The sequence below is a fragment of the Varroa destructor genome, unplaced genomic scaffold (assembly GCF_002443255.2).
Source record: "Varroa destructor unplaced genomic scaffold, Vdes_3.0 BEIS01000001.1, whole genome shotgun sequence".
Taxonomy (NCBI): domain Eukaryota; kingdom Metazoa; phylum Arthropoda; class Arachnida; order Mesostigmata; family Varroidae; genus Varroa; species Varroa destructor.
The window spans coordinates 68,006,937-68,030,342 of record NW_019211454.1 but is presented as its reverse complement, the minus strand read 5'-3'; the positions used below and the strand labels follow the sequence as shown (position 1 = coordinate 68,030,342).

The window sequence follows — 23,406 nt, the reverse complement described above, 5'->3', positions numbered from 1 at the left end:
ACATTAGATGGAGGTAGTACATGGGTGTTTACTTATAATAACCACGAATATGGGATAATATAAAGCTGTACGATTTCCCCAAAGATCTTTGATCGTCTGCTTTGTGCTTGTTTTTAAATCAAAGGAAACAGATCAGTTCGACAGCTGGCCTACGCTGGTATTCTGGCTAGGTGTATCATATATGATGGAATTGCTGAAGACTCTGGCGTTTTTCGGTGTGTATGTTTGTCCTAACCATAATCCTACAAAATTAAAAAATATATCATTGTGCGCCTAATGTATGTTTTGAGCGGTATTTGTTTTTCAGAAATGGCACACTCTGAAAGAGACAAACTGTTTGCAGACACTTCTTTATATCATATTCTCACTCGACACCAGAAGTAGAAGCTTCGAAGCGTCGAGTTGTAAAACAGGCAGTAGCGTGATGGTCAAAATATATTGTCATAATAAGGCTCAGTCGGCGCTTTGTGAAACTGAATGAAAAATAAATGCGCTATCACAAGGGCGAAATTCAGTTTTTTTTTTAAATCAGAAAAACACTTCCCGAAAGCTTATATTACATTATTGTTTGGTATTTGTATTTTCGACTGAACACTTTTGGAAGAGTATCTTCGTCACTCATAAAAGTGTTACTGATACAGATGCCATCTAGAAGTTCTTTCATTTTCACCGTCGGTGCTCTCAAGATGTTCACTGCTAGCTTTGACACAAAGTGTACTTAGTAGTGAAAGATACCGACTATGCTTGGTTAATGTAAAGGTATTCCATATTGTAAATTATAACAGAACAGTTATCCGTATAGTTTCGTATAGGCAATACCTAAGGAAAATTATAATGTTGGTGTATACTAATTCCTCAATATATATTTAGTAATATGCTTTACGTGGCCAGATATTTTAACTATTTAACGTAAATTAATGATATCGTAGAGTTTATGGAGTACATTATTTGGTATTTATTTTATTTCTATTTTGTAACGGTCCAATAAATCTACCATTATTATGAACACTATTTTCTTTAAATAAGCTATGTGAATTGGTTAAGCTACAATAAAATTAGTAAAACCGGCGAAGACTACTTAAACTTTTCCAAGGAACTTTAAACTTGGACGGCCGAGATGCTTGCATAAAAAAATGCTTACTTTTAGCCACATACCGACGCAGCATATCTCTGGCTTAGCTTGTAATTAGGATCTGGCAACATTTTTCTAAGTTGGCATAGTTGCCTATTTTTTTTTATTGTACATAAAGTACTTTTTGCGGATCCATAGGAATATTGTTTACATGGTTTGATAATTGATCAAAAACAAGCCGAGGTGTTATAGATTCATTTGCCAATTATACATTATTAAGACAAGATCTTTTCGATGATCCTTCATTTGAGCTTTGCCAACATTTTTTAAAGATATTTAGGGTTAACGCGGTGATTTTAAATAGCATGATAAGAATTGTATATATAAATAATTTTGTTTATTTTAGTCGTATTGCTGGTGGCTGCCGTTGGTGCCGGTGATGAAAAAAAGCTACAAATCGGCATAAAAAAACGACCGAAAAGTTGCGAACAGAAGTCGAAGGCAGGCGATATGCTCTTCATGCATTATACTGGTAAATTGGAATAACAGCTTGTTTGATAGTACTGATATTAAATATAAACACAAATTTATATACTGGCCCCATTATGTACAATAAACGACAAACAACGAATTGTGTCCTAGTAATAATCATAATCATGCAGATAGCTGTGATCGTAACCTTTAAGCACGAAGCTGTGTTTTATTTAAGAACTTTTCAATGCGTACGATTTTGTTTGTTTCTCGTTACGTGTTTTCGCCAGTTGCTATACTACGTATACAATTATTTGGCATGTTCCGACCGAATTGTTTCCGTAGAAGCCAATAATACTAATAAGGTACTGTATTGATGTAATAATACGAATTTTCGAAAGTCATTTTGGATATAGTATGAACATCAGTAACGAAATATGCTTCTACAGGCACCCTTGAGGATGGCACGAAATTTGACAGTTCATATGACCGCGGCAAGCCGTTAAGCTTTACCCTCGGTAGTGGTCAGGTGATCCGTGGATGGGACCAGGGGCTATTAGGGTACGTTGCTTGCTGTTTGCTTTCGATAAATCTACTATTCTAAGGGCTTTTTGTTGTTAAAAAGAGCATTTTATATTAAAATTGTATATAGATACTTTTATAGAGAATTGCACCGTGTCGTTTTGTAGCAATTGCTAAATTCTAATATTCTAATCGTGTAGATTAACTAAAGTGAACGAGGGAACGATATTTCTGTAAATTTTTTTAGGTATTTAAATCAGGTGACCTTTGACGAATCGTACGTAACGTATAAGAGAGAAATAAATAGACACAATTAAACGCGGGGCTGATATATTAGTTTCCCACACCTTAATCTTTACCTTAAAATAAAAATCACTATTTATAATGCAGTTGCAAGAACTTCTTTATTTTTTTTTCATTTCAAGTTATGTACAAGTTCTCTTCATAGAATGCATACAAAAAACTAGACACCTTCGCCTTACTTAATTTCTGTACAAACTCTAGTCCTTTATTCGTTGGACTTCACCTATTTTGCAGAATGTGTGTCGGAGAAAAACGCAAACTGGTCATTCCGCCAGAAATGGGATATGGTGACGGGGGAGCACCGCCAACGATTCCTGGTGGGTATTTTTATACGTTTCATCTAAAGATAGATAATAGTTTGACTTTATTTATTTTTTTTCATTGTTTAACGTGGGACTACCTCGCGGTCCCTGCGATGTCATCAAATGTGTAGAAATAATTTTTATCTCATTTACAAAACTTGTTAAAGAACGACCAATCTTGAGGCAGGTTATATTAACCAGATTAACAAAAAATCGCTGGTGGATGTTTCAGTAATTAATTCGGCTAACTTCGTGTAAGCGGCAGGGAAGTAAGGATACCAATTTTGCTTCTAAATCAGACCTGTTAAATTGAATTATAGAACAATGAAAACTAAAAAAGTAAAGCTTCTCTATATATCAGTCACGTTGATATAACCTGCCACCATGATTAACATGTCGCTTTTAAACATTTTAGGTGATGCCACCCTGATCTTCGAAGTTGAGTTGGTCCAAATACAGCGAAAAAACGAACTCTAAAATTTCGACAAAGGTGGTTCAAAGCGCCTATAAAAATACCTAAGTTTAGCTAACTTACTATTGCCATACAAATATTCACTGTTGCGACTGTCATCGGTGAAGTTATGTGTATATATACCCTGGATTTAGCATGATTCAAGAGGACGACATGTTATATGAAAAAACGAATCCTCCTGTTTTTATTAAGCTTCTTTCAGTGCCTCTTCATTGTCAATAATTTATTTGAAGGACCGTGGGTGCATTCAAAATATGGTATATGAAATTGGGCGATACAATCAAATTTAAATTCGCTGCTGACTCCGATGCTAACTGCATAAATTATAATTTGCCCCGTATTTTCATTATGCTTCAATAAAGTAAAAAATTTCAGACAAAAAGAGTCTTGTGGATCAAACTGGCTTTGAAAATATGCCGCATCATACAATTTAGTTATACTGAATATCATTTGCCAGTATTATAAAATACTTTTCGAAATCTATATGCTGTCAACGCAGCCATATTGTCTACCAGATAATCAGATTTCTGTTGCAGGAGGGAACCGAATAAGTGAAATTCGAATTTTATGTAGTACTGTTGTATGTCGAATTCGGTTAATTACTTGAAAGAATGCCAACTGAGATAAACCGTTGCCATGCTGGGAGTATTTTATTTGGGAGCGGGACGTAATTGGTATTTCTCAGTAAGCTCTATGTGACAACCAGTGCTTCGTGTTTTATTTCTGGAAATTAATTGCTCGCAAACAATGCAGACAGGCTTGAACTGTCCATTTGTGGCCATCCAGAATAAAAATTTCATTCAGTCAACTGAGCCGCGAACACAAATCTAACTCCTATATTAGTTTAATACATATTTTGAAATGTTTACGATTTCTTCATCTTTTACAAATCTCGTTATAATAAAAAAACAAAAAAAAATCATTTGAGTGCGACCAATATTAATCGCACTATTAGGCACTCGTATATTACAAGAAGGAAAAAACGCCGTGTGCATCAAAGTTAGACACACACTTACTAAACAGTTTGCTTGAATAAAAACATTCTCATTTGTAGTCAAAAGAGCATAAAATATAACATGAAATACATTTGAAATATTCTTATTATTATTTATCTCAATAATGTAGTCAATCTGGAGGCAAGAACACTGTCGATGTTTTTGGTATTAGTCATTTCAAAAAAACGTATGCTTTGGCCAAAACCTAGATTATTATGGCGAGTAAGTAGTTTTGAATCTCTTATATTTATGTTAACGATTACGCCAGACAGATGGACTTCGCCAGGTCTCACCCGCCCCACTTGTCGAGAGCTGCGTGAAACAGCATTAATGATAGAAGGAGCGGTCCAGTACGCAACAACTGGAATCACTGCAGCCGCTCGAGAGGACGGTCATGGAGCTTGCAGCGAGGTCAGACTTTAAGGAGACATTAAGGATTACACGGTAGAACTCTGAGGACGTTGCAGTTTTGGCGTTCTTTTTTGCCGAAGTCGCAGACATCACTGTTTTACGTGGTCGGCAACTAAACCTTGTATCAGCCTATGTTTTGCCTGCTAATTTGGATTCAAACTACTTACTAATAAAGATACTCGCCAATAGACTGGAAGTGCTGTACTTTCGCTGTGCTTCTCTACTACTGGTCATCACCAGCGAGTTAAACGCCCGATTGAACCAGGCTAACTCAAGCCGCACTGCGGCCCTTTTGGCTGCTAGGTCCCTCTTTGGTTAGGTATTCAATTCCATCTTGACATCAACTTGTCTGGGACATGCAAGAAATTCAGTTATCGATATATTTACGACGAACGTAACTAGTTGTAGAGTACAATTTCAGGGTAACAATCATTCACTGTTAGAGGGCGCAAGCATTCATGCTCTCATACTGAAAGCGATAGACCTCATTGTACAAACTGCATTTGCAGAATCTGTCAAACGCCGAACTCCGGGGCGAAGCCTAGATATAAATAAATTTCTGGAGTGTGCCCACAAGGTTCTGCCTGTATTGTACGTGGTGAATACTGACACCTATGCGTAGTCTTTGGTGTAGATCCTCTAGGCTATAGTATACCTTCCGAAAGTACGGGTTGTAATTTAACTAAACTTACAGCTTTTCCCGAAGGATACAGATAGTCCCCAGATTTATGGCCGAAGTATAACCAGAGCTCTACGGCCTAGCTTCCGTTTTTAAGAACGATCTGTCTGGGAACATATGCGTCACAACGTTAGCAGTATTTTGAACGGCTGAAGACTTGCTTGATCACCGATGCATAACGTCAACCATACAGGTGGTTAAGGCATCACGGCAGCTCGGTGACGTGATCGATTACCTCTTCTGTTCTCACAAAAGAAAATTTTTGCATTAATAAATACGGTACCACACGAAGTACCCTTTTCCGTCGCAGTCTGAAAAGAGATTATTTCAGTGTAATGCGATGACCTTTAACAACACTTTACAGCACGGGAATTCATGCGACCTTGAGAGCCGAAGCAATGAGCAAGCTGCCGGTCCAAATAGGGTCTGCAACAAGCGTTTCAAATACCTGTCATTCCGACATTGTGGTGAACGGCACTATTTAATCAGGGTTTACATATTAGTATGGTCAGGCCAGAAAAGACGTGCTGGCCTGTTGGTGATCCTTAAGAGAAAATGTGACCCAATCGCGCCATCATCATAGCGCTGAATAGCAAAGAAAATCGGTTGTTATAAGCTGCTCTTTGGCTTACTAACTTAGACGGTGAACAATTATTTAGAAAACATACACGCCATCCTAATGGGCAACATGGATTTCAGGTAAACCGCTGCATAGAACCTGCGTGCAGGATTCTGATGGCTGATCAAACAAGAGAACCGAGGGGAATATTTGAGTCATTTTGTATGCAGGTGACTCTCTAATATACGGGTCGAACAAGTTCCAAGTGCACCAACCTCTAGCCCGGCTTTTTGATTTCCGACTGACGCTAAACCTGACCAACACGAAGACGATGAAGTTTACAAAGACAGGTGGAACAGTGATCACTGACACCTCATACTTCGCCAGGTTGCTTTCCTATATTTATCGGTTTCCGTACTTGGCGTTGCTCTCCTGTGTAAATGGCTGAAGTTTTATTGCGTACGTCATCAAAAGATCTGGGAAGATAACTGCTGCAATCAAATTACCTTATCATTGGTTCCTCGCAACCGCCCTTAGCTTATTCGATCTCTAAGTAGATCTGATTGTGACGTATGGGATACGCGTCATTGCGAAGGATTCTGCAACGGACAACCTCGAATAATTAAATTACGTCAAATCAATGGCGCAATGGGACTAAATATAACGATTTGGAATCCTTTGGTGTATCTCCTAATCGACTACCACCGCTGTCGGGGGACCTGTCGCTGCTTTGAATTCTCAGCAATGGAAATTTTGAGATTTTGATCGTTAGGATCAATCTTAGGAACTGGGAGCGAAAATTTTCGGAGATCGATGGGGATTTATTTTTTTTGTCGCGATGAGGAACAACGAGTGGAATGGGACGAATATAATACGGCTAAACAGATATGAAATCATATGGATTTTGTGGAAACCATTTTTACGCAAGACTGAGGATTCGTGTGGGTGTTCAAATGAGCGAGGTAGTTGCGGTAGATGCCATGTCACTCGTTATCTCTTGGTATAATTTTTAGACCACCTGGAAAATCTCTTAAATTAATCTCATAAACGGAACAGTACTCGTATAACCCATCTGACGCAAAGTGTTTTAGTGGTTATATTAGCGACATGAAGGTGGACCTGTACTTGAGCACAACAGACTTTGTAGAAACATATATGTAAAAATTATAAGATTATTACAATGTGTAGCATAGAAATTAGCTTTTTTTGATTAAAAAAAAACAAGGGTTTTACACGTCGTGTCTACCGTCCTCATAACTTTAGTGATAGAGGTGCTATAGTCTAGGAGAAGGCTGAGAAGTCCCCAAATTCTACAGAGACTAACGTCTGGTTCACATTATAAATATCACAATCACCACAGAAACATTTGCACGCTTCAGTACTTAATTATCAATGTATTCGTGCCACTTCGAATGATCAGACTTTTCGAAAATTCGTTTTCAATAAGTTTATATCTTTCATTAATTACCATATTGTTCAAATAATGGTATATAGTTTATGAATAATGCCTCTATTGCTAGGAGCATATTATCAAGGTCTGGCATGGAACCGCAGAATATAAGGAAGCCTTGACAAATTCTCTCTTGTTGAACCCCGCTTTCCGTTTACCTTACACCTCGATTGTCTGGTAGCTTTATAGTTATGCAGACGGGCAGTGGTTCTGTTATAAATTTTATGATTTTGCGATTAACATTGGGTTAGAAACTCCATCACACGCCTTAGGCAAATCGAAATATATACGAGCGAAATGATGTTGTTCTTAGTCAAGCGATCTTTTTCATTATTAACATTTTAATATGTAATAGATAACTGAAGACATAATTAGCCACAAGCTTTTAAACAGTAATGCACGCTCTTGGGCCACAGTTCAGTACAGTGTTAAACTTGGCGTCCTTGTGTGCACAGGCGTGACAAATGAGAGGCGAAAGCTGCAGGTTACAACGCCTTAGTCAGACTTGTCACAAAGAATAATGTGGAGACGTTCAGCCAAAGCGAAAGCGAGTTTTCTATGAATGATTCGAGCAATGCCAACAGGAATGGTGTGAGAAAACGAAAGTGATATTATTTTGTAAATAATAGACTTAGTCGTTGTGTTGACTGATGAACAATGAGATACTATATCATTGCAATCACAGCCCAAGTTAGTGTGGGCAAAAGTAAAGACTTTGGCAAAGACATGCTTAAAACTTTCAGATTTTTCAGTAGTGCGAGATACAGATTGTTTACTCATCCGAAGAGTACCTATGCCTTCTAAATTACAAATTCGCCTGAACTCTTCCAAGGATATCAAGCTATACAGTCAATGAAATTTAGAATTTGTCAAGAATTCTTAATCGCCAAAGGATACTTTACAGTCATGAAGTTCGTCATGCAACTGTGACTCTGTAAATTGTACAATAACTTAAATCTAATGCGCTCCAGTAAGAAAGCCACTGATACCTTGTGCCATTGTAGTAAAAGCGTAAAAAAGAAATGGAACTGTCCGACGATCCTGCATAACTTAAACGCTATGTCTTGAAAGTAGCCCTACTATTTAGATCTTAATATGACCGTATCGATTCGTATGACCACTCCACCCCTGAGTACTAATCCTGAAGACCTAACCGAGATTGGACAACGGCCGGTGTAACATCATAACGAAAAGAATGTGTGAGAAGTGCTCTCATACCTTATCGAAGGTAGAAAACCACTATAGAAATAGAAAAAGTCGAACGGATGAGACATTCGCGATCTGTCCCAGATATATGAACTCACACAAATTCGAAGTTGGGAGACATTTCGCCTTGCACCCACAAACACCAGGCAAAATCCCAGGACTGTCAATTGTGCATCTGGTACGTCTCGAAAAAAAGCGACCAGTGAGGTATTCAAATACACTGTAGTCATTTTTGGGACACAATGTTGAATTCCAAGTTCCTGTTAGATCCTTTCAAACAACCCATAGATAATGACATCTAACTTTCAACGCGTTTGCCCAATGCTTATGGCTGCCACTACAGAACAATTTAAAAAACGTTCTGATACATCGTCGAACACTAAGACAAGTTTTCGCTAGAGGAAATGATGGGAAAACTTATGGGCACAACCCAAAAGCAGTTAACTAATTAATGTTTCCTCTATAGCATTTTCGAGCAATACTGAGCTATTTTTCAAGGTAAAACTTTTTTCCCTAATTATGAAACAAGAACCATAAAAACACAATGCACCCAGTAAACAAAATAATATAGCCCTTCTATAGGTGATTGAAAATAGGTCTAACAAAAGCTGCGCAGCATTTTTGAATGATATTTTATTCTTAGAAACATCATTTGCAGTAGATTATGTACACTTATTATAGAACAATCATTATTAAATATTAATCATTACAACAGATACGGAATTCTGGGTGAATAAAGCTTTTCCGAATATCAATATACTTTTCCGGACGTGTGTAGGCATTTGTACGCAGTTCGGATTCTAAATGAAACGGTGGAAGAATTATGGCGATAAAACCACTTTGAAATGGGTCGCTCGTGAGCAACCCGGGCTCATTCACCAAGCGAGAATTTACCTCGACTAAAGCTCCTGAAAAGGCCAAACATGGAAACTTGTTCTTACACAATTATAGCTTCAGTCGATATATCTAAACTTATTTTATAATGGTCTCAACAGCTAAAATAGAGAACCTCACCCTAAGCAGAAAAATCAAGGTATGTGTCGCAGGGCAACTCGACTTCCGAAATTGAAAAGAATTCAGGAGCTATCGTACTAGCACTTAAACAGATTGACATTGGCTAAATAGCGGATACGAATGTACCGCCAATGAACGATTGTAAAGACACTGATTAATCAGAGTAACACCATCATGGTCCGGAATGTTACTATTATTTTGGTTATTATTTTATAATGTAAGTTGTAAAATATTAGACGTAATGTGATGCTAGCAATAATCTGGTCACCTCTATTTTCCAACGTAAACATAAAACTAAATATATTAAGAATAACCTAGCCCTGAAACGTACGAATGCGTCAGCTCACTAGTGCAGGCCAAATTCAAAAGTATCATAATAAAACAACTGTGTAATCAGCTAATAGCATGAAGCTCACCCGGAATGCAGGCTTGAATTTTGAACGCTTTAAGTCCAGCGTAAATAGTACACAAGAGACTTTCCTTTTTGACGCGCTGCCCACCTTTCTTGTGCTTGCCGGTCACCTGTAAATAATGTTACGCGTGTAGGTAATAATACATAATCGAGAGTAACCGATACATGTACATGCTGTATGAAGATGTTCGGTCACAGACTGACCGTCTTGTGCAGGATATATGTGCAAATAACGCAGGACCTTTTTTGGATGCAGTTTACTATTTCTGATTTTTACAATTTAGACGGTGATGTAGTCAAAAATACAAACCTTATTATCAAGTCTGTTTAACGATTGATTAATCTGAAAATCAACCTTTTCGACGCAAACATTCTTTCTTACAATCGGGTGCGACGGAGCCAAACAAACAACTCCAACTCGATTGGAGTGAAGTAGAATCAGCATATCCGACATTTGATCGCAATCTGGATCGAGATAGAATCTGCGAATGTAGACGCAGGGATATCTTAATGTAATGGTCACATACAGTCTTACAATACAGTAAAAGGAAGAACTACGTACAGACAAATACAATAAAACGAAAAAAAGTAAAGCGATTTCTGAAGTTAGTCCATACAAATGAATTTAGGATTAATACAATTGGGGCCATATAGAAGGTTAGCTAGCGTAATAAATATAATAATATACGGATTGAAGGCACAGAAGATTAAATGCGAAGTTTACTGAATACTAAATAAATAATAACCTATTTTATTCATACAAGCTGTATACGGAGCCAATGTCTCTTTTGAATCAAATGTGTAGTAGATGGAATGTATTGCTGAAATAAAACAATCTGAATTCTGGTTATCTTTGCAGGCACAATTTCAATTTTTACCTTGGACAGAAGTATCTTTCTAATGGTGATGGTAGATTCTGGATTCTTTTCACAAAACTCAATGTTTTCCAGTCTCGGGCATCATTTTTGCTTCCCAACGAAACTAATTCCACTTCAGCTCGTAGCTCCTGATTGTTGTCAATGTTCTCGGTATTTACTTCAGTCATTTTTTTACCTTTTGCCGTTACTATTACCTTCAAAATTCAGCAATAAAACTTTGCATTATTGCTCTGTAGCTCTCGATAAAAGTAGTATCTGTTTAGAATTTTTTCGCAAGGTTACGTCCTTGGTAGTCAAGTGACAAAATTATCTGAAATGAGCAAGGCAAATCACAAGAGGTAAAAGAAACCTATGAAACCAAAAATATAAACAATCTGTCACTATTTTTTAGGTTCATATCACATTGATATTTGTAATCGACATTGTATATGTCAAAACTGCAGTGGGTTTCGTGATAGATTAAATAATTACCGAATTCATACGTGAGCTACTGTTCTTCTCCCGTAGCGCGTAAGCGACTTTTTTTGAAAGAAAATGAAGACAAAAAGGTAAAATTTGAACATATTTTCGATGATGCTGCGCAAAGGGTGAAACTACTTTTCGTTCTGACTGAGTTCAACTTCTACTTCCATCCCAGACTTAGTTTACACTATGAACATTTAGACTTCATCTTATTTTGGCGAACGAAAAACAATAAATATTCTTTTTTGTATAATTGTGTACATTGTGAGCGACGGGTCATTTCCATGAAAGGCACAAGTATTCGAAAATTTCGAAGTAGTGCATGTTCAAACATGATATGAAAAAGTCCTGCCTAAACTAACCTGTAAGAAAGGGAAAAGGCGCGTGGGGAAAGGCAGTGTTTGATACTGTGCAAAAGCCAATAATAGTAGCAACGATTAAATTAGCCAGCTCCTTTCGCATACAATGGAAGCATTTGCATGCGTATAGCATTCACATTTTGTTTAACAAATCACAACCTTTGGGGATGTTAACAGATCATCTAAGAACTCAATTCAGGAAAACTGCTTGCCCGGAATTCGGGCCGTCATGCTGAGCAATTTGAATATTAGTCAACACAGAGCGGTTCATCCGTTAGCCGCTAGGCGTCGCTACCCGTAAACATCAGCTGGCTGCGCTGCCGCCCGTTTCGTATCGTTGGCATGGCCGCCGCCGCCACCGCCACCGCCGCCGTTGCTGCTACTGGCTGCGGTAGATAGAAAAGAACAGCAGAGCTGTGGGTGTCAGTTTGTAGTGGGGTATCTGTCTCTTGTGTTTTTTCTTGTTGTTGTTGTGCGTATGCGGTAAGATCGAACAAAATTCTGACTTGGTGCTTATAACGAATAGAGAAGCTCTATTTTTAATGAGTACCGTGCGTGGGAGATCAGCAGGTATTGAGGTACTCTGTGGAGTTGTTTATGAGTGTTAGAGGTGCGCCGAATTCGACGCGCGGTAAGTCATCACTTTCTTTGAAATTGAAGCTTAATCTGAAGTTTAATGTTGGGTGAAAGTGTTTATCAAAACCGGATGGGTCGGTTAAGGTTAGCTCTACCAAGTAACGATTATTGGACGTTGTCCATTTGCTCGACAGTCGTGCAGAGCAATTTTCACAGCAGCTGAATTGAATGGAGTTTTCTGTAGAGTTTTATTCAGGTAGTTGTTTCTTTTCACTTCATGCTGGATGCTTGTCAAGATTTTTTACTTCGTATTGCATTTTAGAAGGTGGTGCAACGTGATAAAAGCACAGTAGTCAGTATTTTATATGTTATGATAAAACCCATAAGCTGGAACCTAAGCAAAGAGTGTGAACAGAATGTGTGAATGTAAACAAGATGACCGTGTCGACGGATGAATCTGATCACTGTTGTGACGTCACATTTCAAAGAGGACGATATTATTAGACAGGGAAGTCGTCAAGATGAGACCTATGTAAATCTTGTGTGGTGTAGGTAAAACGTACTTAGTTTTGATTTGGCTTGCATGATCGTATTATCTTATAGAATACTTTTCTCAAGTTTCATTTTGATGAGAAACACCATACTTTCATGTTATTTACTAGTAAACTAAATCAGAGGGTACCTTAGTTGAAGGACGGCAAACTGCTCTTTTTTTGGATAACATGGATGAGAAAAGGATGAGCCTTACGTATCGACTTAAGCACTATTCATCAGGATTTGTTATTAGTATTTAATAGAAGTACATTTATTATATTTAATTATGAAACATAATAGTGAAGTACAAGTAAGACTTTATGTGACAGACAAAAGTTGAAAACGATAGTTTTTCGTATAGAGAACTCAGTAAACCTCAGTAAAAGGTTAATTTCTTGCAACCACTCATTCCGTGCCCAAGTGGTAAAGGGTATTCTTCTTAGGGTTCATCGAGAAATACCTCTTTCATTGCTTCATAGCTGCGATGAGTTTTTCTTCAATAAAAAAATAACCATCTTTAATCCAAATGCTTTATTATAATCTGTAATTTTTGGTATTTCTAGTTTGGAGCATTGACGCTCCTGTGTTGAGCTGGCACCGATTCAACTCATCATGACATCGTTCCGCCTCAATGTCTGTCTCGATTTTCGGTCTTTCGTATACCCTGGTGATTACAGTTCCAATAGACGATGATTCGGCCGATGACTCTGGTAGCTAATTTATCTGCTGAGCGTTCAGTTCATACTCTAGTCCATATAGTGTCGTGTATTTAGTTTTGTGAGATCTATAATTGTCGGTTTACGCCATGTTCGCATGTAAGTACTGTGTGGATAGTATGCAACTCCTAAAATGTATGAAAAATATATTGTTCTCGCTATAATTTTGTGTTAAAAAAATAATGAGTCATTTTAATCGGGGTTCATAAATCAGTGTTGAATCGTCCTAATTCTAAGCAATTTCCACCGACAACGAGACACTTGTACCATCGTTTTTCCAGTCTCCAGAATGCCTTTCGAGTTTGATCGTCAGGACAGCCTTTAACGCGCTCTGTGATTTTTCTCAAATGGACTGACGAGCGTGCGCTGGGTTTTATGAAAAACACCTGTGAAGTATTGTGTAGCTGAAATCGTGTTTTTTTTATGGAACGTGGATTATCCAGTAGCGCAAACATTTAAATCAATTCAATTATTTTTGAACAACGTATCGATAAACGTTTGAGGTTTAACTCACTATTTAATAACCTAAAAAGCGTCTTGTTTTGCGTACTTTGTTTGTGCTATAATTAATGACTTATGCTGCTTCTAATTACCCTAAGTTGCAAATATTTATAGACAATTTACTTTTAGAATCCTATAAGGTCCAGTCGGTCAGTTTTTTTTCAAGTGGCCAGTCGGGCTTCGAATTACGAGATGATTTGGACGCAAATTCTCCGATAAGCTTGCACTGGACGTATATGGTGCACACGACGTATCAAATATTCCTTTGTATCACGCACCGCCCTGTACATGACGGATTGGTCATTTGGTGGCAAGTCCACTAAAAGCCGCCTTTGACCTGGATATTCTTTTAGCTCATTTGATGTGGGAAACAAATTTCTTACAGAGTTCTGTGGGGATCAAAATTGATAAATTAAAAATGATTTTAGTCTCGACTTTAGCGCATTCATTTTATAATTGCATTATGTCGGAACTCGATCACTTGCAAAATTAATGTGGTTATTATTTGTCACACCGACGTTTGTCTTTTATACACCATTAATCGGACTTTCTTTTTTTATGTTAAGGATTCAGTATGGTCCGTATTGAGTTAGGTCCGATGATTTATGCCCTCGGATAAAAAATATGTTTTTAATTTTTAACGTAAATACGTTTTACTTCATTAGGAAAACAAGAAAAATTACTCTTAAATCTGCGATAGCCTGTGCGATTAACTAGTGAGAAATAATTACATAACATGGTGCATTTTGACTATATTAAGCATCTTTCCAGACTAAACATCTGGGATGGTTAGTACATTTTCAAGACAGTCAAAAAGCACGGTATATAGAAATAAAAGGAGTAATAAACAATTCATAATATATTTACATAAGTAGTAGTTAACTTTTTCTTTTAGCAAAGTAAGCCGTTACATATTTCAAAATATATGATGAACGAATATCAACTCAGTGCTAAAGTTTGTTTTTTCAATTTGCTCTCTGACTAAGAATCTGCAAGTCCGTGAGTGGCTTTTCTGAATCGAAACCTATCGAATCGCGGTAAACCTTGCTAACGACAATTTAAAAAATGTCATATCCGTCTTTGTAAAGGGGATAATTTTTTATAGATGAAGACAAAATAACAAGACATATTCTATAAGGAATTTCAAAAGAGTCTAAGGAGAGTTTCATTATTTTGGTGTCTTATATCAACATACCAATAAAACAGATTTACGGGTAAAAACAATTGTTCTTGCTAAAATGGCTTACTTTGAGGAGAAACGCCATAGAATGGGGTTTATGCTTACAAACGCTTCTCCTCAAAATGGGTGAAGACTTCACTTTATGACTATTCACTTTATGAAATGTGGCAGGAATGTAAACAAAAAATCTGGTGCGTATAAACGATTGATATTTGATTCATTCCAAGTTCTGCTACAATTAACGTAGCAAGGAAAACTAACCATGGTTTAAAAATGTGATATATAAATAGGTTGGTGGTAATTTTTAGTGCTGCTTTCCGTTTTTGACGGCATTTTTAAAATTCCATTTTATTCAACTTTTTTATATGCATACATTTCATAGGGTACACTTCATACTTCGTAATACTCTTTTCTGTCGTCATAAGTTATATGGGACGCAATTATATTTTTTACATTTTGGTGTGGCATAACTCTTATAGAAGTAACAAACGTTTGACATTTCCTGATAATGAAACATTTTTGAGATTTTTGGCTAACCACTGAAAAATATTTCTTCTTGTTATTTCAGGGTAATGTCTGGTTAACCATAAGTGGAACACAATAACGGGTTATCTGAGAAAGTTTACTTGACTCCCGATTAGATTGGTTCACCTTTTGAGAAATATAGGCTACATATTGGTACCTGGTTCAACCTACATTGATTGCCATAAGACGACTAAACTACTTCTATAAGGGCTTATGTGGTAAAGGTATATCGTCGAGTCATTATTTTTGTTAAAACAATATAAACAACCATCTTTACAGTAATGACCTGATAATTACGATACGCAGTACACTCGAATTGTTTTGGACATATTTATTGTATTTTCTCACCACTGTAGCTTACGGGGAACGTGTTAGTTTGCACAACAGTTACAGCAGTTGCGACTATCTTACTAATTATCTAGGCAACATTTTCACCAATAACAACAGATATGTACTGGAAAGAAGAAAAGTCTTGAACAAGTTAGAGAGTCTTAAATTCACATTTATAATAGAAAGCAGATTTAATCGTGCATCACATATGTAACAGATGCATACATTTCAAATTGTCCCGAAATTTTCGGTGTACCCAGTATGTATATACACTTTTTTTCATTTAATATAACAAATAACATGATAATTATGCAAGCACTAGTCATAACTGGCTACATCGAAGGCCATCTGGGGCTGACTCCAGGAAGAGGGGCTGACTGCTTAGAGCGTGATCTATCACTAATAATATCGTTAATAAGTCAAACTTTGGTGCTCTAGAATCGTTTGTGCTACGCACTTAAACGTTTTGAGAACTTCTTAATAATGGCAAATAACTTACCGGCATATTAATGCCGGTGCTTACCCCATACTTAAGACGCGTGTTAAAGCTCCGTGTTAGTGCACGTAATCGGATAGTACATTTGCTGAGGGAAACGGTACTTTTTACAGAAAAGCTGGTCAATATCTTCGATCCTGACAAAACTGAGACGTAGAAGGACATTGTGAAGCCACAGGAAGAAATGTCCAAAATGTACCCCTAATAATTTTTAACGCTAGCGGTGATTAATATGAGCCGCAAGAAGTCGTATAGAGCAAACCATTATATCGTTCTCAAGTTCTCAATTAATGGAACCAAGCTGTAATTATCTTTCACTGTTGAAGTGCGAAGTAGCACTATGACTTGTCAAGTGAATTGGAAAATTTATTCGACAAATCATAATGCTGTTCGTAATGAAGTTCAAATGAATAGTCACTATAACATTTTGCTGCACTTTTATAATTAACTATTTTTCAAAAGTTCATATTTAGTCGGGTTCGGTCGAATTGCACAAAACAAAATTACAAAAGCAGTGCCATATTCTGCTTACTGTCTTCGATTACAAGGGCTAAGAAACGATTATGTCCGGATGCTGGTGTGTAGTCACGACTGAAGTAACGGATGCTGCCAAAACTGACCATCCTTTTGCCTTAAAAACTTTACCAAAAATAGTTCAATATAGGCGAAAATTATAAATTGGTATACTATTCGACTGCACTGAACAGTTTTTAGTCCGTCCTATATGGAAATCGTAAATACGGTTTTATGGTGTCCCAGAGTATTAGACTTGTTGTCGTGATAATGAAGTGGGTAACATTTTTGCTTGCTAATTGTAGGGACATGTTGTAGTCTAGGTTCGAATTCAGACGTAGTCACACTTCGTTTCATGCTGTATGTTGGAATGAGTGACGGCGATAACGGACGTGTAAAACTCGATAAAGTTGATATAATTAGTGCATCTAGATAGATCTCGTCTCAAAAAGCTATTTAGAATAATACATGCTACTTATAAAGGAAGAATAATCCTGAAACCTGGCACTTGTATAAATCTAACACTGGTTGACAAATTTCTGAGATATTTTTTTATAAATCTCTTCACTTTTTTAATAATTGTACATTTTATTCAGAGATTTTATTACTATTATGTGTATTAGCGTAAAAAAAAAATTTAACTTTTTGCGTGTATGCAAAGGCTGCTACTTAAAATGATATGTACTAATATCGCTTGCTATGCAAATAAGTGCAATATGATATACAAATAACCCTGCTACCTTTTTCTAGATCTATATATCTGTTACTGATCATTTCATCTACCGAGAACATTTTCATAAGCATTACGTTAAAATCTAATGTGACAGCGCTTTGAAGGGAATTCTGGCGATTTTGGTTTTTAAAGGAACTAAGAAATTAGGCTGTATAATATCTAAAACTGGCCATGTGCAATATGCCCAGTATTTCTCATACATACTGTAAGGGGTCCAAGAAGGTCCGGTCCTGCTATAAATTAATAGTCATGTATCAATGGTTGGAGTCCCAAGCAAAGGGCGTGACAGTGTCGTTTATTTAATTCCTTAGCCATGACTTGTCAACCTATTTTCCGACATGGCACGACCATTTGTTTACTAATTTCACGCTCTCGTAAAATCTGCTAGATATTGGGAGACCAGAGCAACTATTTGCCGCTCAACAGCGTTACCAATATGCGCATAGATGCATTTATAATAGATGCTTATCTTTGACCACCGTTATGCTTGTGAACGGAAATATATTGGCTACTACAGATTTAAATGCTAAAAATTCGGCTTAGAGGAGAGACAGCGCACGTTACATAAAAGGCAGTTGTCGTTAAAGTAGCGTACAGTTAACGCGACGCTTGCATGGCTCATCCGCCATGTATTCACGGGCTCCTCCGAGCAGAATTTACGTCGTCGACTCTCAGTTGGGGACTTGCAAAAATAATAGGAAGAAACAGAAGTGGAACAGCCGACTATCTCAAAGATACAGAAATTTCGCTCTTTGGTTGCTGTTCATTTCGTGGCCGTTGTTTGGTCATTGTGTGCATTTTGGATTCGTGTTCGTATTTTATGCATTTGTCATACGTTTGTCAGCGAACAATCTTACAATCACAACGGTTGCTTATGCTTGAGTCTACTGGTGACTCAGACGAAAGTTGCTGACTTCCTTGCGTATCTGCACGTACAAATTGCATCGTGTACTACAATTCTTCGAAGTTCTATCCAGATCGAACTGTATTGACATAATCGATATACCTCAATAGCGTGGTTAGCTTATCAAAAAACCGATACTTTTCTTTTATTTTCAAGTGATATATTGGCATTTCGTAAATGTACCGTTTCCTCCCGCATAGTGGGACTAAACAGCACCAGTCCATGCAGCGTAAAGATTCTAGTAATTGCTGTCGAGAGGTAAGAATAACACCTGTCTTGGTCATTTTGTTTATAATTATCCTGAAGAGATTTTGCGTTAAAAGAAATAGCATGAACTGTAAGACAGTATGTAAGTACCAACTATTCTTTGGTAACTACTATTAAAAAGGCAACCACGTTTCTATATGTAATCTTCAACAAATCTAGCAACCTTCAACATAAACATATCCATATTGAAATAAAGAGTGGTTTTGACTTCACCAGGTATTTCCGTATTGCATTGTGTGTATACAATATTAAGAGAATATTAAAAGAAAGGGGTTATATTCTCTTTTTACCAATGTCATGCCCTAATAAATACTATACTATGCAATATGTACAGCAATATCTACCGATGCATCGGTAGGTAGATATCCATGTCATTCACATTGGGATATGTATAATAACATATCATGAGTCTTACTGGAAAGATTACTGAAATTCGGGCAAAAATTAAATCTGACTGTGACATCTATTATGATCAATAGACTACTAATAATGATAATAATAATATAACCTTATCCAAATCGATTCGAAATATTTAACATATATTTGTAAACATTGGAAGCATTTTTAACCTGTCATGAAAGAAAATTGAATCTGGATATGAGAAAAAATGTTTCATTGTACGTGAGTTTTGAGTTATTTGTAATAAAATAGGTTTAGATTATTTTATTCAGAAATATAAAAAAATATATTCTAATAGTCAAAGCAACAATTTATTCCACGAAGTTCTTTGAGAAGGCTTCTGAGAAAAACGTTCAATAGGAGTACGTACATACATGTCAGGCATATCATATGTTCTCTCTCAGACTGCAAAAAGTATCTTACAAAATCGTCAGTGGAGATAATGACGTGATGTCTTTTCATGATAATTGACTTTTCAGTGCAAGTCAAATTTAGTTGTGCCGATATAATGCTCTGAAAGTTATGACATAATTAAAACTGCGATAGTGATTACAATAGGATTGCGTCACTAAAAAAGGGTTTACTAACTGAATTGTAATTGTGTGCATTTTCAAATGGTAAACGGCTTTAAAAAGCCAATATATGTTAATTAACTGTTTATGCTCTCGGAAAAAATCCATTTCAACTCAGCATATTTAACTTGTTTTTAAAAACCTCATGTTTGTGTGTCTATTGTTTTTGTTTTCCTTCACATATGTTAATAGCATAGGAAAATTGCGTTTAGTAACTGAAAAAATGTACTGGAATGTTTAATAATATTTCCTGCTTGTTCTGACTGGTAGGTAATTTACATCTAATACTTAAAACGTGTTAGAAAAATATAGCATACCACATATCTATGCATGTATATATAAATGTTAAAATGGTGGCTACCTATGTAGACGCCATATCAGTGATGAGAGGATAGCGCCGTAGAGTATAACCAATCTCGTTAATAAATCTATATTAGTTATAAGTTCGTTATAAGCTTGTTACGACAACTGACGATGTTTTACCATCAAACGGGTTATGTGTGAGTTTAGCCCTACACATTTATGTATAACTGATCTGGCAGCCAAGGGTGAACTAGATACGCCGAACGATGAGCATCTGAGCCCTTGAGCGGTATTGTTTCCAAGTAAGTGCAAATGTGTAAAATAGTAAAAAAAAAGTCCACCTGTGTAATCTGCTTGATATATTTCGTAATTGAATATGAAATGTACACAAAAGCATATATGGAGAGTGTACTGGCATTATAGCGTTTGTCGCCTTGATGCTTTGTTTTGGAGAAAGTGCGCCATTTAGTGCGCGCTTCGCGAGCTCCGCGTTGCAGCGTTGTTCGAGCCGAAGTAAATTATTCATTTTGATATTTATCTCTACAAGTGTTGGTGTTTGCATGAAGTGAGCTATTTCTGATTTTTTTCTATTATATTAGTCTAACAATTCATAAAACTAGTATTTTATGTGGTGTACTCGTTTGGAACAACCCCATTAAATAGGGCCTGGTCATCTTTCAGCGGCAGCCGGTCCAGTTCAGTGGGCCTATCCCAGTGGGACGGAGCAAGCTCAGATATTTGAAAATAAAAACACAATGTCCAAGCGGCATCGGGTTGATCTTGGAGATATGGCTTCAGGATCTAAGAAAACTAAAAGTGGCACTGGCAGCGCTAATGCCTCAAATACACCGTCAGGCAGTGGAGACAAACAGGTTTTGCATGGTCTTAACTGGTTAAACAACATACCATACTCAAAACGTTATTACGAGATCGTCCCTAAGCGACTCGCACTGCCAGTGAATGAGTACCGTCAACAGTTTGAAGAACTTGTGCAGAAACATCAAATCATTGTTCTCGTTGGTGAGACGGGATCCGGTAAGACAACTCAAATACCACAATGGTGCGTTCAAATTATGAAACCCCGGGCCATGTCGGGTAAACCCCTGTCACAGTCTCGCAGAGGAGTGGCGTGTACACAACCTAGGCGAGTAGCCGCGATGTCGGTTGCCACCCGAGTTGCCGAAGAAATGGATGTCACATTAGGCCAAGAGGTAGGCTATTCTATCAGATTTGAAGACTGTTCGGGACCCAAGACACTGTTGAAGTATATGACAGACGGTATGCTACTTCGGGAAGCAATGTCTGATCCTATGTTAGAAGCCTATGGTTGCATTATGTTAGACGAAGCTCACGAGCGAACTTTGGCTACCGATATCCTAATGGGAGTTCTCAAGCAGGTCGTGTTACGAAGACCAGATCTCAAAATTATCGTGATGTCAGCAACACTTGACGCCGGCAAATTCCAGACGTATTTTGATAACGCGCCACTTTTGTCCGTGCCTGGAAGAACACATCCTGTTGAAATCTTCTATACGCCTGAACCGGAACGGGATTATCTTGAGGCGGCGATTCGGACTGTCGTACAAATTCACATGTGCGAAGAAACCGAAGGTGACATTCTACTTTTTCTTACGGGACAGGAAGAAATCGAAGAGGCTTGTAAAAGAATTAAACGCGAGGTCGACAACCTAGGTAATGATGTTGGAGAGCTGAAATGTATTCCATTATACTCGACGCTACCGCCGAATATGCAACAACGAATATTCGAGCCGGCGCCCCCAAATAAGCCAAATGGAGCAATCGGGCGGAAATGTGTAGTATCGACGAATATAGCCGAAACATCGCTCACTATCGACGGTGTCGTTTTCGTAATTGATCCAGGCTTTGCAAAACAGAAAGTCTACAATCCACGCATTCGGGTTGAATCGTTGCTAGTATCACCAATTAGCAAAGCAAGTGCGCAGCAGCGAGCGGGTCGTGCGGGCAGAACAAAGCCGGGTAAATGTTTCCGATTGTACACCGAAAGGGCTTTCAAGACCGAAATGCAAGAGAATACCTATGCCGAGATTCTAAGAAGCAATCTGGGCACCGTCGTACTACAGCTGAAAAAGTTAGGCATTGAGGATCTCGTCCACTTTGACTTCATGGATCCACCTGCTCCAGAAACGTTGATGCGCGCTCTTGAGATGCTCAATTACCTCGAGGCACTCGACGACTCAGGCGAGTTGACTGAGCTTGGAGGGATCATGGCTGAGTTCCCGCTTGACCCGCAGTTAGCAAAGATGCTCATATCATCGTGTCAGTTCAACTGCTCCAACGAGACACTGTCAATCACGGCCATGCTTTCAGTCCCTCAATGCTTCGTAAGGCCGAATGAAGCAAAGAAAGCCGCCGATGAAGCGAAGATGCGTTTCGCCCACATTGACGGTGATCACCTGACCATGCTGAACGTGTACCATGCGTTCAAACAAGCGCACGACGACCCATCGTGGTGTTACGAAAATTTCATTAACTATCGCTCTCTCAAGAGCGCAGATAATGTTCGATCGCAGCTTTCCAGAATTATGGACCGCTTTAACTTGAAACGTACATCAACGGAGTTCACTTCTAAGGACTACTATCTCAATATACGAAAAACCCTTGTATCTGGCTATTTCATGCAGGTAGCACATCTCGAACGCCATGGCCACTATCTGACAATCAAGGATAATCAGGTCGTTCAGCTACATCCATCGACCTGTTTAGATCACAAGCCGGAGTGGGTCGTGTATAACGAATTTGTCTTGACCACAAAAAACTACATTCGCACTGTAACCGACGTAAAACCAGAGTGGCTAATAAAGCTGGCCCCGACTTACTACGATATGGGCAATTTCCCAAATTGCGAGGCGAAACGTCAGTTGGAGAACATTGTCACCAAACTCGATGCACAAAAGTACCAGTACTCGTGAGCTGATAGACTCACAGTTGGTAGGCATAAAGGGGACGCGCTTATGAGGGACAATATTAATCATCGTAGTTTTATTATTATTATTACTATTATTAAGAATAGTTAGTATATTTGATATTTGTCAAAACATTGGGATGAATAAGGTGGCTAAGTAGGAAAAGGATCATATAATTTCTTATTTGAGAATGGTTCCGAGGCCGGTTTTTTGTTTCTCTTTATTGCACTGGAACAACTGAGAGATAACGTGATGTAGTTCGTGCTATTCAGGCCCCTCTATATAAGACAGCTTTCATTGTATGGATGGAATGTGTACAAGGTGTATATCTGGTAAGATATATAT

The 23,406-nt window shown here is 37.8% G+C and overlaps 3 protein-coding genes across 11 annotated transcripts; 2 read left to right on the top strand and 1 right to left on the bottom strand.

The window, feature by feature from the left end:
• Window positions 1-62: 62 nt before the first annotated feature.
• Window positions 63-7,024, top strand: LOC111253734 (peptidyl-prolyl cis-trans isomerase FKBP2-like). Of its 4 annotated transcripts, none has more exons than XM_086977613.1 (6): window positions 63-215; window positions 1,479-1,604; window positions 1,993-2,104; window positions 2,603-2,685; window positions 3,086-3,160; window positions 5,927-7,024. In XM_086977613.1, exons 1-5 carry the CDS (start codon window positions 182-184, stop codon window positions 3,145-3,147), a joined length of 417 nt encoding a protein of 138 aa, XP_086833739.1. In that variant the 5' UTR covers window positions 63-181; the 3' UTR covers window positions 3,148-3,160; window positions 5,927-7,024. The 4 variants fall into 4 exon arrangements, with proteins under 4 accessions (XP_086833739.1, XP_022669348.1, XP_022669357.1 ...); XM_022813613.2 differs by lacking the exon at window positions 5,927-7,024 and adding an exon at window positions 4,410-4,738; XM_022813622.2 differs by lacking the exon at window positions 5,927-7,024 and adding an exon at window positions 4,406-4,738.
• A 2,027-nt stretch (window positions 7,025-9,051) lies between these two features.
• LOC111253720 (protein Abitram) lies at window positions 9,052-11,858 on the bottom strand. 5 transcript variants are annotated; one of them, XM_022813588.2, is made up of 5 exons: window positions 11,727-11,858; window positions 10,747-10,940; window positions 10,179-10,350; window positions 9,873-9,978; window positions 9,052-9,350 (listed from the first exon to the last, which is right to left on the bottom strand). In XM_022813588.2, the coding sequence occupies exons 2-5, from the start codon at window positions 10,911-10,913 to the stop codon at window positions 9,142-9,144; spliced, it is 654 nt and encodes a 217-aa protein (XP_022669323.1). In that variant the 5' UTR covers window positions 10,914-10,940; window positions 11,727-11,858; the 3' UTR covers window positions 9,052-9,141. The 5 variants fall into 5 exon arrangements, with proteins under 5 accessions (XP_022669323.1, XP_022669283.1, XP_022669304.1 ...); XM_022813548.2 differs by having other exon boundaries at window positions 10,747-11,056; window positions 11,571-11,829; XM_022813569.2 differs by having other exon boundaries at window positions 11,571-11,829.
• Window positions 11,859-11,953: 95 nt separating this feature from the next.
• Dhx15 (DEAH-box helicase 15) lies at window positions 11,954-23,224 on the top strand. 2 transcript variants are annotated; one of them, XM_022816065.2, is made up of 2 exons: window positions 11,954-12,198; window positions 20,798-23,224. In XM_022816065.2, the coding sequence occupies exons 1-2, from the start codon at window positions 12,165-12,167 to the stop codon at window positions 23,065-23,067; spliced, it is 2,304 nt and encodes a 767-aa protein (XP_022671800.1). In that variant the 5' UTR covers window positions 11,954-12,164; the 3' UTR covers window positions 23,068-23,224. The 2 variants fall into 2 exon arrangements, with proteins under 2 accessions (XP_022671800.1, XP_022671807.1); XM_022816072.2 differs by lacking the exon at window positions 11,954-12,198 and adding an exon at window positions 20,558-20,681.
• Window positions 23,225-23,406: the final 182 nt, after the last annotated feature.